This window comes from Salmo salar, chromosome 10 (assembly GCF_965601325.2).
Source record: "Salmo salar chromosome 10, fSalSal1, whole genome shotgun sequence".
NCBI classification, from domain to species: domain Eukaryota; kingdom Metazoa; phylum Chordata; class Actinopteri; order Salmoniformes; family Salmonidae; genus Salmo; species Salmo salar.
The window spans coordinates 84,792,501-84,810,000 of NC_138300.1; the positions used below are offsets into that span (position 1 = coordinate 84,792,501).

General features: G+C 42.1%; 1 protein-coding gene across 5 annotated transcripts in view; it reads right to left on the bottom strand.

The window, feature by feature from the left end:
* Positions 1–17,500, bottom strand: part of ntrk3a (neurotrophic tyrosine kinase, receptor, type 3a) — a 298,276-nt gene that overhangs the window by 33,547 nt on the left and 247,229 nt on the right. For all 5 annotated transcript variants that reach the window (XM_014124435.3, XM_082957199.1, XM_014124434.3 and 2 more), the window contains one exon: positions 12,070–12,258. In XM_014124435.3, the coding sequence (XP_013979910.2) occupies positions 12,070–12,258 (189 nt within the window). The remainder of the gene's footprint in view (positions 1–12,069; positions 12,259–17,500) is intronic.

Sequence of the window (17,500 nt, forward strand, 5' to 3'; positions counted from 1 at the left end):
TGACAGGTGGGGGCGAAGGACACTGTCTACCGGTCACCCCCCGCCTTCCGCTAGCACAGCAGGCAGGAGGCTGGGACGACGCCGTGTGTTAGCTAACTAGCTAGCTTGCTACTTAGGGACCCTGTGTGGGTGCCAGCTAGCTAGCATGCTAACTAACACATGGTGTCGCCACAGATAGATATTTCACCGGATGTATAAATGTGAAGTCTGTTATGAACAGAGTGGACTAAGTTTTGTAAACCTTACCCTTTGCCAAAGTTTCAAAACGTTGCGTTGTTTAGGAGTGCAAAGGCGAATTGAGTTACTGCACACGCGCACTTCAGAGTAGGCGTTCCCCAACTGGAATATGCAAATGAATGCTAGAACGCGCCAATAGGATCTCGCTAGCTCCTGCTTGGCTCTGCCTACCTCATTGTTTATTCTGCCCACTATGGCTCATTTGTTCCCATTTAAAATGACACGTTGTGGTCTATCTTGGTTTAGTTATAAAATTCTTTGGTGTCGCCCCCGCCTCCCACCTGCTGTGTACCAGACTAGCTGGCTAAACTACCATACTCTTTTAAGGTACAAACTGCAAGGGTACAACTATGTGTATAACTAATGGTCAAATGGACGGCTACCAGTGACAGGCATTTGTACCCCTAGAATTCTGTACTTTTTTTTTGAGAGAGTATATGATGCCTCAGTGGATCTAATTTGATTAACTGGCTAGAGGCTTACAGCCATAAGACCTGCTGTGGAGAGTGTTAGAAGATATGTGAGGGTAAAACAAATGATGTTGTTACTTACTTGTGGCATACATAAATAAACCACAGTCATAAAATGTTCATTGCCCTGTAATAATCTAACATCTTAAAACCTGCGCACCATAGCAACTGGAGTGAGGAAATGTTCATTCAGTTCCCAACCAATAGGAAAACAATGCTGAAAAGTCTAAATGACCCCTTTCCCTTCCATATTAAAAATAAAAATGATCCGAATAATCCAATCAAACCTGGAAAATGTCAGGAACCTGTCTGCAACCTGTACAGTGGTAAAATGGTGGTGAAATCACAGTGTACAGACAGTATTAGTCCTTAATCTCAGTGCTTTCCACGTGTTCTGCGTGGCTGAGGGCTGTTGCTGGGGGAGAGTGGCTTCCATATGGCAAGTCACAGCAGCAGCTGGTATTTACTCAATACAGGGGTTCTGGATGAGCTGTTGTCCAACACCAATACCCACTACTGTCCTAGGTCCAGCGCAGCCCAGTACCACAGATACCCCTGGAGGACTAGGGCAGAGCAGGGGAATAGATAAATACTAAGGGATGGGTTGGACAAAGCTCTCATTACTATTGGTTGGCACAAACTAGTCATTACGCTCATGAAGCACCAGAATTTTTTTTAGCTACAATGTAATTAGCACAATCAAGGCAATAAGAAATTATCAACACCATGATAGGCACTGCAAATATTTCTGCTTGAACCACGAGGTTCAAAACATCTTAAAAACATGTTTTATAATGGATTGCACTGGACTGAGATAAAAAAAATTATAAAACATTTTTAAAAAAAACAGCAAACCCACCCCATATCAGGATGCAGAAATAAATAATTGTTTTTGTCCCTCTGCAATTGCTTCTTTTATCCCCTCCCTTAATTTCACCGATAGACAGTGATAGGTTTACAATAAGCAGGTGGCTATGGGAATGCTGGAAGGTGTGCAATCCATCCACACAAAGCAATTAAGGAAGTTACAAATAGCTTGGGTTAATTGTCTCATTACCACAGCGGTTGTAGTGCGTTCACCTCCCTGTTTATATGGGCGAGGGCACCCATTCAGGGAGGTTACCCTCACTGGGCCTCATCTGTCTCAGTGTGGACCAGCAGCACAGAGCACACAGCTGGGACAGAGCAGGACACAGTCTTCATCCTAATTAGGCTGCTTTGCTTTGGCAGCACAGATGTTGACTCCACTGCGGTGAAAATGACAGAAGACCAAACTAGGGCTGATTTGGATAGAAATGTTGGCAAACTGTTGCTATTTGATTGGGAATGTAGTAACCGTAGCAATTAATCCTCCCACTCTCTTGCACTGTCTACTGTTGACCATAAAAATGACAAACAATAGTGCAGCATTTCATTCAGTCCAATCACAGCATCACTAGCACTTGACTTCTGAATGATGACTTTATGCAAATGCTGCTGTTTTCGAGAGTGACTTTTCATCAAAAGTGACTTCTCATTATATTATCTCTGTTTAACATATTAGAGCTCAAACACAATTGTACAGAAGAGTAAACAGATGTGCCAAATATATGCCAAATCTTCAATCTATCAGTAAGAGGCCACATTTGAGCACTTATTTTTTTATAACATTTTTTTCCATTTGAACACTTTTTAATAGCGTCTGCTATAAGATCAAAATCTTCACTGGAGTAAACAGTTCATTTTGCTACCATTTGGTTTAAGAAAAAGTAGGAAAAAACATGAGAGAAAACTGAGGCAACAAAAGAAATGAAGCAATCTCTGCATGCTCGCTATGCCAGTCCTCAAATGTACAGTGTCTTCGGAAAGTATTCAGACCGCTTGACTTTTTCCACTTTTTGTTACATTACAGTCTTATTCTAAAATTGATTACATTTTTTTTTCTAATCAAATCTACACGCAATAACCCATAACGACAAAGCAAAAAGAGGTTATTAGACATTTCTGCAAATTTATTACAAATAAAAAACAGAAATATCACATTTGCACAAGTATTCAGACCCTTTACTCAGCACTTTGTTGAAGCACCTTCGGCAGCGATTACAACATCGATTATTCTTGGGTATACCTGTTTTTGGGGAGTTTCTCCCATTCATCTCTGCAGATCCTCTCAAGCTCTGTCAGGTTGGATGGGGAGCATTGGTGCACAGCTATTTTCAGGTCTCTCCAAAGATGTTTGATCGGGTTCAAGTCCGGGCTCTGGCTGGGCCACTCAAGGACATTCAGAGACTTGTTCCCCGAAGCCACTACTGCGTTTTGTTGGTTGTGTGCTTAGGGTTGTTGTCCTGTTGGAAGAGGAACCTTCGCCCCAGTCTCAGGTTTTCATCAAGGATCTCGCTGTACTTTGCTCCGTTCATCTTTACCTCAATCCTGACAATTATCCCAGTCTGCTGCTGAAAAACATCCACACAGCATGATGCTACCACCACCATGCTTCACCGTAGGGATGTTGCCAGGTTTCCTCCAGACATGACGCTTGGCATTCAGGCCAAAGAGTTCAATCTTGGTTTCATCAGACCAGAGAATCTTTCTCATGGTCTGAGAGTCTTTAGGTGCCTTTTGGCAAACTCCAAGCGAGCTGTCATGTGCCTTTTACTGAAGAGTGGCTTCTGTCTGGCCACTCTACCATAAAGGCCTAATTGGTGGAGTGCTGGAAAGATGGTTGTCCTTCTGGAAGTTTCTTCCATCTCTACAGAGGAACTCTAAAGCTCTGTCAGAGTGACCATCGGGTTCTTGGTCACCTCCCCGACCAAGGCCCTTCTCCCCCAATTGCTCAGTTTGGCTGAGCGAACAGCTCTAGGAACCACCTTGGTGGTTCCAAACTTCTTCCATTTAAGAATGGAAGCCACTGGAGGCCACTGTGTTATTGGGGACCTTCAATGCTGCAGGAATGTTTTGGTACCCTTCCCCAGGTCTGTGCCTCGGCAAAATCCTGTCTCGGAGCTCTACGGACAATTCCTTCGACCTCATGGCTTAGTTTTTGCCCTGACTGGTGTGTGCCTTTCCAAATCAGGTCCAATCAATTGAATTTACCACAGGTGGACTCCAATGAAGTTGTAGAAACATCTCAAGGATGATCAATGGAAACAGGATGCACCTGAGCTCAATTTTGAGTCTCATAGCAAAGGGTCTGAATACTTATGTAAATAAGGTATTTCTGTTTATTATTTTTAATACATTTGCTAAAATGTTGTCATTATGGGGTATTGTGTGTAGATTGCTGAGTAAAAAAAAATTAATAATAATACATTTTAGAATAAGGCTTTAAAGTAAAAAAAAAAAAGGTGGAAAAAGTCAAGGGATCTGAATACTTTCTGAAGGCACTGTATAGTCCACTTCCTTCCTGTATTATTCAGTGTTTAAGTTAGTAGAGTAGAGCAGATTTACTTTTTTCCAAAAGCTTCCATAATGCCCTCTCAACCCACCTCCATGTTCTACTCCTAGCAACACCATTACCCCTCGCTCTCCAAATGTTCCCAATGGTTTTCATACAGTTCATATTATATTTGTCATTTTATTTTTCAATGTTGAGGGTAGATGTTGCCCCAAAACAAGTGTTTGAGGAGATCCCGGAATGCATCGGCCTGTTTGTTAGTCTGTAAACACCCCTTCAGCAGGCCCAGACTGTTGCACCTCACAAACACAAACCACTGGTCTACATACAGAGCAGAGCACCTTCTCCTCTGGACTCGCTCTTCTCCTCCATGAGATTCATCCACAGGCCTCTCACCTTATCTTTATTAGATTATATTTCTCTAATGCAGAGGAGCAGAATGAATCTCTATCAGCACATTTCCTCCCCAGGCTCTGGCAGACAATATAGAGCAATCTCTCTTTCAGAGCTGCACTGTTGTCCAGGAGCTTTGGCCGAGGGGATGTTGAAGAACACTATAGCAAACAGAAGGATGCAGAGCATGAAATAGGAAAACAATCAAAAACACTAGAGGAAAAAAAGCATGTTGAAGTGCCCTGCCGTTGGTACATCTATGGATTACAGACCTACAGTATCCCACACTAGGAGATGCTCCTGTTGCTTTGTCGAACACTTGATAGGCCGATGCATACATATGGTACAATACCCTCAAACTTGCTGATCCATTCAAAGGTCAAATTAGTTGGATTTTCCATTGCTCGTACACACAATATCACAGTGAACGCCGCCATACTGTAAAACCCAGCTTACTCACGAAAACATCTATCATATATTATGCGGAATGGGATGTTGACAGAAGGGGAGATCAAGGAGAGACAGACACACAAAGAGGATATCATACTTGGGAGATGCTGGGAAAGTGTGTATTCAGAAAGTCTTGAGGGGAAACAAAAGGCAGGGCAATTCACGCCTGCCGTTGAAACCTGGATGCTGAACAGCACTGTAAGCAAACACGACAATCACATGAATAAAGAATGAGCTTTAAAGCGTGAGCAGTGGTGTGTGAAAAACACGTCTCATTGTGTCTGGAGAGGCTTGTGAGGAAGGAAACAGCAGGCCTCACTTCAGGGCATTACAGCCATCCAAGGTTGGTTGGAAGATTGTAGTGTATGTATGAAGAGGGCCGAACATACGGAGCATCTGGAGTCAGTGCCAACCCTCTCAGCAAGGCTCTTCACAAAACAAAACAGGCAATGATGAAGCCAAGCCCAGAGAGAGATCCAGACTGGAAAATCATCATCATGTGGTTATAGTCTTCTTATGAATAGTTATTCAATATTGAAGAAAAACGTTAGAATATTGACCTGTGGGTTAACGAGACACTGTGGAAAAACACCACAAGTGTTTTTCCTGACCCTCGCCTTTCCAACACCTGTCGGTGTTTTTATGCCCATGTTGTTCTTTAAAGTGTTATAATTATGTCAGAACAGGGCTGATGGAAAAGCTCCTTAAAAGCTCCAATGCATTCAAATGTGTTCTGAATAGTAGCAGGGGTGGCTAATACAGGTAATGTACTCAAACTGACTTGAATTTACTTTGGAGTGAACCAGCAGGGTAACACTCAACACCCACCTCAGCTTGGTGAAATTGGATGACCTCAAGTGCAGATGTTGGGGAGATCAATTTGAGTCAAATTGTGCAAGTCTAAATGTTTTTGGGCTGAAACAGCATCATCCTTTTTTGGATGCTATAGGGAGTCTGCACGCAGTCTGTGTCACATAAACTTTATACAGTGTGTCATCACCGTGAGTGTACAAATCACACACATCATCTGCTGGCACAAGAGCTATAATTTGACTTAAACATAGAATGGCCAACTCTACCTATCACTTATCAGAACCACTTTAACATGTGACTGGAGAACGGCAAGCACAGATTTCCTCAACAGAAGACGTGCTATGTGAAATACAATATGAAATATCCTGAAGTCATTTTTAAGTACAAAACATTCTGCTGCTGTTCGTTTGATTCATCAAAGTGGAGCCTGTACGCTCGATATGTGAAGCTTCAGTATTTCATTTAGAGTTCGTCAAATTAAAAGTTGAAACTCTCCCGTGAGTCTAGCGTGTTATTAAACTGTTATTGAGACACTATCAAGGTCATATTAACTTTCTGACTTGTGTACTGTAGCAGACGTTCCATGGACGGATACAGTAGCATAGCAGGAGGTGGAGCGCAGAGCAAGGTTACAGTCTGCGGTGGGGTGACCGTTATGCCACTGGGTTGCAATTAGAATGCTTTTAAGGAGTTGAGAGACTCACATTTGCATACATATAGCTGCGTTAACTATTCACTTCAAGGAAGAAATTAGAGGCAGAAAGAATTAAGCAATGGATTAAGTAGCACATAACCAACAAGCGATGAGATGTTTGACCTGTTGATCACAATACTGTGTGTTCAGTAATGTAGGCGAAAAGGGCTTCAACCATGAAGGATACTACAGTTGATTACTCTCCTTTTATCCTAACAAATGTCCTACAAAATATGTTTCTTTTCTCAAGAGGCTAGTTGTTTACTTCAAGATAACCCCGAACTCCCACGTTCATCCTTAAATTGAGCATACACATTGCTGTGTTGCTTTCCGGATGACGGGGCTCCTTGGGTGTTGTTTTGGGCCTAAATCCAACAGATGAAGACAGAGATGGATGAGGGAAGAGGCCACGACATCTGGCTATGGGTGATGGAGCAGGGTTACAGCCAATCTCTGATATTGATTGCATCTGGACAAAATGAATCTCTTGCTCATGATCTCTCTGTAGGGGACAGCCATTAGTGAACTGGTGCTGGGGGTATAGAGAAGGGAAGAGAGTGGAGCAGGGGGCAAACAGGCACTAACATGATATCAGGTTGTGAATACTGTTATCACCTTGCAACACAAAATGACCTGCCTAAAGAAAAGGAGATGAGAAAATGTCGTGAGTCAGTGAGTCTTCTAGTAACAATATTGTCTTTTACTTCTTGGTAACCTTTGTCCTTGTTACCATTCCCTACAGACAGACAATTCTTTGAGGTGATTTGAAATGCTTCTGGCCTGAAGCTCTTCAAGTGATTACTTCTCAAATAAATCAATTTAGACAACACCTCTTCACTAGCCTTATCTGCATTTCATCATGAATATTTTAAAGAAGCTCATTACGAAAAGCTAGAAAAATAAAACCATTCTTTAACTTAATTTGGCATAGAACCAGATTTATTAAAACACCGGGCATAGTACTAAAACAAAGAGGTTGTCTGAAGAGGTAGAAGTCATAGCCAGACCTGTCCTCTGTCTCCGGCCTTTATGTCACTAATAGGGATTCATTTCCCAAAGACTTTTCACCTGCAGGTGATGGGAAGAAAACCCAGCTGACCACAAGGTGTGCTCCTCCTATCAGCCCTCTCTCCCTGCACTTAGCTTGGCTGTCCTGCAGCTCAGTAATTAGCTGGTAGCGGAGAGAGGGAACATTCTGACAGGGCACAGGCTCTGACCACAGCGAAACTCATGATGAAAAGACATTTAATCAAATCATTTCCTTGATTAATAATTAAGGCAATGTCAATCTAACTGCACATTCTGAGCTTGATGGTGCTGTGAACAAATATGAATTATCACGCATCATAATAATTCGCTATTCTAACAGAGGGAGTATGTAGGTACATGTATATTTCCATTGAAACCTACAGTATGAGCATCTTGTATTAAATAAGATCCAAGACTGACATATAAATGATCAATGAAAGCCATGTACGTGTACGACACTGGATGTAGCCACCGGATTTACTGTTGCAGTCGGAGTAAATAAAAATATCAGCGGTGATAACCACACGAGGTGACTTCCATGATGGATCTAATTCTTCATCTGCTGCGGCATTAGACTGGCTGAGGGGCATGCTATGATTTATGTTTCTATAAAGACATGTGGAAAACCACCCCTGTGAAATGACTGAGTGCTATCTGTGTTCTCCATGCTCTCTGAGCTCGGGGCAGTGAGAGAAAATAACGACAGCGCTCTCGGGGACATGGATTTCTACTAGAACTCAAGTCTTGCTGTAATTAAGTTTAAAAAGCCCTGGAGTGAGCTGGGCAAGGTTTGCTGTTGTCTCTGCTAAGAGAAAAGTTAGCATCTTTTTGGTTACATTTGATATCTACATCGAGCTAAAGTGAGTCTGTTATCTTTCTATATCGAACAAATCTGTCAGAGTGACCATCGGGTTCTTGGTCACCTCCCCGGCTAAGGCCCCCCAAAAATCTAAAAACCTGTTTTCCATTTGTCATTATGGGGTATTGTGTGTAGATTGCTGAGAATTTTTTTTATATTTAATCATTTTTAGAATAAGGCTGTAACATAACAAAATGTGGAAAAAGTCAAGGGGACTGAATACTTTCCGAAAGCACTGTACATTTAGAAGATATGATGGCTCTATAAATGTTTGAAGAACATTATACCCATTTGCACTAAAGAGGATGATATGTGACGATTGCTTTTCTAAAAATACCAAGGAATAGAGCTCATTAAGATATCAAGCTTTTAAGCTCAAAAAGTAATTTCACAGTGAATTTCACTGCGCTGTGGACGATGGTAGTCAACAGTGTGTATATGATTATTGCTTTCTACTCCGCTGATCTCTGAGGAAAGAAACCCCCATTGTTCAGTGCCTTTTGAAGGATAGTCAAAGAGGAAAATGTAGATCTCGATTTTCCTCTATTGATTGGTTGAATAAATATCCTTGCCTACTTAAAGTGCATACGGTCAGCTTTATCCAAGCAGTGTTTCTCTGAGTGTTTGTCTAGGGTTTTGGGTCTCTCATATTACACTGTAAAATACCATTTACATTAGATATTACATGCAGTACATATGGCATTTTTACTTCATTTTCATCCCCATCTGATTTGGATCCTGGTGTACTATATAATGAATGTTCAAAGTTCAATATACTAAATCTTAATGATTTGTTTGTTGTACAAAAAATACAGTATGCAAGCCGTCACATGCAGAGACACACACGCATACATAGAGATGAACAGTCACACAGACACGCATGCACACACACACACACACACACACACACACACACACACACAGAGACAGACAGACCCTGATGGATCATAACTCAGACACGTTGGCTTAAAAGATTCATGCAATGTATAATGTATAACTCCTGTCATTTATTTTTCAGTACTAAATGTGATTTCCTTCCTCTCATTGTGTCTCCCTTCTGAACCCCGGTCAGTCCCCCAACTCTGAAATATAATTGGAGGTGTGTGTGTGTGTGAGCCCTTACCCCAATTAGTTTTTCACTCGTTGAGCTTAAATTTCACATGGGAAACCATATTACATTTAGAGTTCACATGTTAACACCACATTTTCACGTGAGGAGAAAAAACATGTTGTTTTCACCTCTCGTGAATTTTCAGGTTCACATGTAAGAATACTTCACATGTAGATTCAATAAAACGCCTCCCTCTTTCCTGCAATTTTCCCTATCTTTTTCTGTCACCCTGACCTTTGCTTTCGCTGCCTTTTTTCCCCCAATTGCAAGTTTTGGCACATCAATTCCAGCAACATAGCACCCTGCATCCCACTGCTGATGTGCCTCTGAAGCTAGGCAGGGTCAGTCCTGGTCTGTGCCTGGATGGAAGACCAGCTGGAAATGGGGAAAATAATCATGTGAAGCAAAAAAAATGATGCCAGGGATATATATTTTTATGAGGGGAAAAACTTGAAAGTCACTGGTATCCGAAAACCAGTGTTTTTTCAAGTGTGTGCGTGCGTGTGTGTGTGTGTGTGTGCGTGCAAGCATGCGCGTGCCTGCAGGGGCAGGTGTGTGAGCTGTAAACCACTAATTTAGTTAAACATAGCTCCGCTGTCTCTGATGAGAACCGTGACTGCGGGAGAGTGCCAGTTACTCATCTTCACCCAGTGCTTATGAATTCACATCACGTCCTGTAGCATGTCCCCTGTATAACATGACAAATCCTGCTGCTTTACACGCCATTCATGATGTGCTTCTCTCTCCACAGCCACAAGGCACTACTTGAATTGGTATCAGATGGAACAGCGGATATTGGCTTGGTTTGCCTCTGTGTGCCTCCCATCATTTTTCACCACTTTCTCTTTTTTTCTAGCAAGGTTTCACGGAAATGTGAACAATTAGTGTCTCAAGGAGATCCGGACCTTAGCCACATTTAGTATTGACCCAATTACAAGTGTGATCATGCCAGGTCAGATATAAACTTAGCCTGCTGCTACAGAGTAATGTTACATTCTGGAGCCTAACATCAAAGGCAGAGGTGGTAATAGTGCGATATATAAAATGCTGTACTATTACATGGCTAATGAGACCTGCTAAATGACTCATGCATAACATAACACTGAAAGCACCTGCAGACAAATGAAGCCCTCAGCTACAAATTCCCTTCAAAACCCAAGATATTTCAAAACAGTGAAAAGCACAGTTTGTCTTTTTCAGATAGAAACATACAGTAATTCCAATCAGTCTTTATGGGGATACACTCAATAAATTATGTTAAAAAAGCTGGGGCAGAGATCAAAGCCTTTAATCAATACTGCACAGCATTAGTTAATGTAATCAGCTCTTAATTCTTCTTCAAGGGATATCAAAATGGGGAGGACATTACTGGGGGTTCAACTTCAAAAGAATCCAATAGGGGCAACATTTGAGAGCAAACAAATACATTATTTATAGTTAAATGGAGATAAGAGCTGCTTGGATACACACAACATGGAGAACAATGAGCGACTATGGCAGCCGCTATAGTCTGCGTTCAGACACAGGTTTCTGGAACCCTTGAGAGTATGATTCATCAGACGCCATCTTTAGAGGCAGATACATTAAGCTGATTTGACAAATCGAACTCACTTCAGGAAGGGTTCCTACAAAAGAGAGCCGCTGGAAAGGGACACACTGCCAATGCAGAGTAGAGGTAGGAAATAAAGGACATAAACACATCTGTGGAAAAGCAGTAAATCCAATTTTGAATCATGATTATGATGTTGCTCATATAAAGCGCAGCATAGCGCTACCTGCAGAGAGTTAAGACTGCCAACTGGGCAATACCTTTAAATCCCAAAGACTGAAACATTCCCAGATTAGGAAGGATCAAGACAAGATGGAAAATGAAGAAACTTTCACAGGGCCTCATGCATAAGGCCGTCTGACATGTATCATTTACGTATGATTTGATCTACACTGAGTGTACAAAACATTAAGATGACAAACTGACCAGGTGAATCCAGGTGGAAAACTATGATCCCTTATTGATGTCACCTGTTAAATCCACTTCAATCAGAGTAGTTGAAGGGGAGGAGACAGGTTCAAGAAGTATTTTTAAGCCTTGAGACAATTGAGACATGGATTGTGTTTGTGTGCCATTCAGAGGCTGAATGGGAAAGACAAAATATTTAAGCGCCTTTGAATGGGGTATGGTTGTAGGTGCCAGGCACACTGGTTTAAATGTGTCAAGAACTGCAACGCTGCTGGGTTTTTCACGCTCAACAGTTTCCCGTGTGTATCAAAAAGGGTCCACTACTCAAACGACATCCAGCCAATTGGAGTCAACAAGGGCCAGCATCCCTGTGGAATGCTTTCGAAGTCCATGCCCTGACAAATTGAGGCTGTTCTGAGGGCAAAGGGCAGCGCAACTCTATATTAGGAAGGTGTTCCTAATGTTTGGTATGCTCACTGTATGTCCTATGAATAAATGATTTAATAAAAAAATGGTCACACCTACAATGAGACATATAGAAAAACACTAAGTCTTTCAAGGTAGGCCTAAATGAATTATTCTGTGTGAATGGACACAGAGGGCTAAACCTAGCCCATGTTGGTAGGGACATACATAGGGATGATAAAAACAACTGAAAGTCAACAGAGCTGGTGTGTACTTACAGGTAGCAGGCTTGTTACAGTTGTGTCCGTGTCTGAAGTACTGCGGGTTCTCAATGACAGGGATACGGGTCATCCCGATGACCACAGCGTCTGGTCCAGCGTCAAGGGTACAGGGGGTGATGATGCCATGGTTGACATGGTGCAGGGGGCTGGCCGAGTCCTCCTCACCACTGATCACTGCTACTGGTCCTGAGGGGAGAGTAGTGACATAGAATTTGTATGTCCTAAAGCATTTTAAATGTCCTAACACATTTGATCATCCTTAAGCCTATTTGAATTTTTATTTAATTGAAAGGGGAGAGCAAGAGAAAGCGAGAGAGCGCGAAAGAGAGCGAGAGAGAGCAGAGAGAGAGGAGAGAGAGAGGCAGAGAATAGGAAGAAGAGAGGAGAGGGAATCAGTCAGACAGACAGACATCATACAAAGAAATGCCATTACCCAAACATCATGGCTGCAGTTTAATCAAAATAGAATGCTGGGGGATAAATAAATGAGTTGGGCCATTCATAATGTATTAATATGTCTGAAAGCAATAAGCAGGCAGACTCATTTGTCAGTATAAGAATTATCTCTGTACGCCTCAGCTCAGTTGCCCTCGGAATACTTTAAGGAATCTAAACAAGTATTAACTGGCTTAGACTAAGTATGAACCAAACAGTCTTTGATACAATGGCCCTGGGCCACTATTATCCGTAAAATTCTAATCCTCACCCAGCCCTCATATTTCTCAATGTCCCATTCACCTCATACTCACTCTAACTGCTCTGTGCTCCTCCTCTGACGGAGATGTGAGAAAACGGGAACAGGCAATAAATAGTAGTGTACATTCCAAGTCATTGTTTGGGGAACGGCAGCTATTTGACAGTGTGTACTGTACATTGTGTTAGATCGAGGCACAAAACAAGCTCTATTAAATGGATCCAATTCATTAGCAGTTCAGTGTAGAGTCGCTGCAAGCTGACACCCACAACATCCTGGCTTGACAAGCGATCAGGGAAGACAGATAGGATTCATGGACCCCTCCATATGAAAGGTCAAGCGTTCAGACATAGGAGGTAGGGTCAACAGGCAATAGACTGACATATCATAGACACACACTGTTTGTTTAAACCCCCTTTCACACAAACGTCAAATAGGTTCCAACAAGCATACGCTCTTAGAAAAAAAAGTGTTATCTAGAACCTAAAACTGTTATTCGGCTGTCCCCTTAGCAGAACCTTTTGAAGAACCCTTTCGGTTCCATGTAGGCCCTTTTCCACAGTGTTCTACATGAAACCCAAAAGGGTTCTTTGTGGAACCAAAAAGGTTTTTCCAATGGGGACAGTGTAGCATTATGGCACAAGAGCCATGCAATTGAAACAGCATCAACAGCAGGAGGAAATCATTTGATTCCACCACACCTACTAGACTAGAGCCAATCTCCCCACATGCAATCTACAAATGGTTAGTGTTGTGGGTCACGGGGTTGAGAGAAATAAGAAAATTCTCAGCACCTCAAAAGGTATTTTTTTTATTTACTCTTAAAAAAATGCATTATGCTGTGATAATGTCTTTGTGCGTCAGGGATATAATACAATATGATGCAAGAAGTATACATCTCTCCAGAAATACAATATGATACAGGAAGTATACGTCTCCTCTCCAGAAATACAATATGATACAGGAAGTAAACATCTCTTCTCCAGAAATACAATACGATACAGGAAGTATACATCTCTCCAGAAATACAATATGATACAGGAAGTATGCATCTATTCTCCAGAAATACAATATGATACAGGAAGTATACACCTCCTCTCCTGAAATGCAATAGAAATACACTGAAATGAGTATGAATATGATTTAAAGAATTCCATTTTTCTGTGGTATCAGCATTTTGCTCATCTCTCAGACAGTCATAAACGTCTGAGCAGAGAGTGAAAAGAAGAACAAACTCTATTACGCAGCATATGCAAAGTTCTGCAGGAAAAGGATAATAATGTCAGTAACAATTTTGGTTATCAACATGCACTGCAAGTGTTTTCCATCTCCCTTCACAATGCAATATCCATCACAGTTTGCTTCAATTCAAGACAAGGACATTGGGACAATTTGATGAAGTCAATTTTCACAGTAACTTCCAACCTAACTTGCAACTGATCTAATCAGCAACACACAATCGACAGACGGGGTACCATCTATCTCAGATAACTGAAAGTCTTCCACAACAGGCCCTTCTTGACAACACCCCGAGAGGATCCCCATTTAGAATCAGCGGCATTAATAGATGAACCTGCATAGTGCATTAATCAAACAATGCTCAGGGTTTATGACGTTGAGAGAAGAATGTTATGCTGTAACAGTGTAAATCAGCTCAGTGGTGGCCTGTGGAGTGGGGTGTATCTTTCTCTCTCTGAGTTGTCAACTGAAGCAAAGCCCCTCTGTGCAGCTCAAACAAATGTGATTACTGTGGGAGCCTCCCATGGCGTCTGCGATGCCAAGTCTGTGGTAACACAGAGGCAAATCAGCTGAACTGCCACCGGATTGGCTCCTTTTTTCTTGTGTTCAAATAGTCACTCAGGAAAAGGAAGGAAGGAAATAGAGAAACAAAAAGACCATCTATTGGATGCCCAAGTTGAACCCTCTTATTTGCTTTTCGACTCATTAAACCGTCTCACAAATAAACAAAGAATTGTTAGATTAATAAATATACAAACATGTTTCTAGTGTAAACACCCTAACTTATATGCACTATTTCTATAGAGATAATGATTCATTATAAATTGAAGCAAGGAAGCATAGAGTGTGATATTCATACACTTACCATATAGCACTCTTTACTAACACAACACTGTCACTGACATGACACTGGTGGCGCTGCAGTGATGTACCTACAGTACGGTATGCAAGGTTGCTTGCTCTTGAGTGCCTTTGCTCATGTCTCTTGCTTACCTTCCACGGCCTGTTGGGTGTATGCTGTCGGGTTTGATGTCTTTATAATTATCCACATGACTAACTAAGACCAGCAGGGCCCTGACAGGATAACAAGCCCACATAACTCTGCCTAACAAAGGCTCTGTCAATCAGGGTGAACCAACAGTGGAGCAGAAATCAATGCTGGGGTATCAATGTGGTGGGCCTCTAGTGAGTCTCTGTGATACAGGAACATAATACTGTCTAAGATGCTGTGTGACAGACAGTATGAAGGGCCAATCAGGGGCCAACACATGGAGGGTTCAGGACGGTAGGAAGCAAAATCACAGTAATCAGAAGGCTGATGTGTGGTTTCCATCAGACCATTATTGGCATCTAAAGCACTTTAACGATTAATGGGCAACATTCTGTTGCACCAACACTGAGGTAAAATGTCACCGCTCATTGTGTGAACACCTTTTAAAACATGAAAATTCTTGAAATTACCAGACAATCATTAGGATTATGAACGTATTCTTATAGCATCACTTCTGGACAGTGGTATGCTGTGATGAACCACGGTCGATACATGCACATTTCAATACATTATCAATACATGATTCATTTTCAAGATCTGTAATGGAGAATTCATACCGAATGATCTTCAGGAAAGTATTCCAAAAATAAATGATATATATATAAAAAAATAAACATCCCATTTTCAGGACCCTGTCTTTCAAAGATAATTAGTAAAAATCCAAATTACTTCACAGATCTTCATTGTAAAGGGTTTAAACAGTGTTTCCCATGCTTGTTCAATGAACCTTAAACAATTAATGAACATGCACCTGTGGAACAGTCGTTAAGACACTAACAGCTTACAGACGGTAGGCAATTAAGGTCACAGTTATGAAAACTTAGGAAACTAAAGAGGCCTTTTTACTGACTTTGGAAAAACACCAAAAGAAAGATGCCCAGGGTCCCTGCTCATCTGCGTTAACGTGCCTTAGGCATGCTGCAAGGAGGCATGAGGAATGCAGATGTGGCCAGGGCAATAAATTGCAATGTCAGTACTGTGAGACGCCTAAGACAGCGCTACAGGTAGACAGGACGGACAGCTGATCGTCCTCGCAGTGGCAGACCACGTGTAACAACACCTGCACAGGATCGGTACATCCGAACATCACACCTGCGGGGCAGGTACAGGATGGCAACAACAACTGCCCGAGTTACACCAGGAATGCACAATCCCTCCATCAGTGCTCAGACTGTCCGCAATAGACTGAGAGAGGCTGGACTGAGGGCTTGTAGACCTGTTGTAAGACAGGTCCTCACCGAACATCACCGGCAACAACGTCGCCTATGGCCACAAACCCACCGTCGCTGGACCAGACAGGATTGGCAAAAAGTGCTCTCCGCAGTTTTGTCTCACCAGGGGTGATGGTCGGATTCGCGTTTATCGTCGAAGGAATGAGCGTTACACCGAGGCCTGTACTCTGGAGTGGGATCAATTTGGAGGTCCATCATGGTCTTGGGCGGTGTGTCACAGCATCATCGGACTGAGCTTGTTGTCATTGCAGGCAATCTCAACACTGTGCGTTACAGGGATGACATCCTCCTCCCTCATGTGGTACCCTTTCTGCAGGCTCATCCTGACATGACCCTCCAGCATGACAATGCCACCAGCCATACTGCTCATACTGTGCGTGATTTCCTGCAAGACAGGAATGTCAGTGTTCTGCCATGGTCAGCGAAGAGCCCAGATCTCAATCCCATTGAGCACATCTGGGACCTGTTGAATCGGAAGGTGAGGGTTAGGGCCATTCCCCCCAGAAATGTCTGGGAACTTCCAGGTGCCTTGGTGGAAGAGTGGGGTAACATCTCACAGCAAGAACTGGAAAATCTGGTGCAGTCCATGAGGAGGAGATACACTGCAGTACTTAATGCAGCTGGTGGCCACACCAGAAACTGACTGTAACTTTTGATTTTTACCCCCTTTGTTCAGGGACACATTATTTCATTTCTGTTAGTCAGTTTATGTCTCAGTTGTTGAATCTTGTTATGTTCATACAAATATTTGCACATGTTAAGTTTGCTGAAAATAAACGCAGTTGACAGTGAGAGTACATTTCTTCTTTTTTTCTGAGCTTATATATATATATATATACAGTTGAAGTTGGAAGTTTACATACACTTCGGTTGGAGTGTATGTAAAAAACGTGTTTTTTAAAACTCGTTTTTCAACCACTCCACAAATTTCTTGTTAACAAACTATAGTTTTGGCAAGTCGGTTAGGACATCTACTTTGTGCATGACACAAGGAATTTTTCCAGCAAATGTTTACAGACAGATTATTTCACTTATAATTCACTGTTTCACAATTCCAGTGGGTCAGAAGTTTACATACACTAAGTTGACGGTGCCGATAAACAGCTTGGAAAATTACAGAAAATGATGTCATGGCTTTAGAAGCTTCTGATAGGCACCTGATAGGAGGTGTAGCTGTGGATGTATTTCAAGGCCTACCTTCAAACTCAGTGC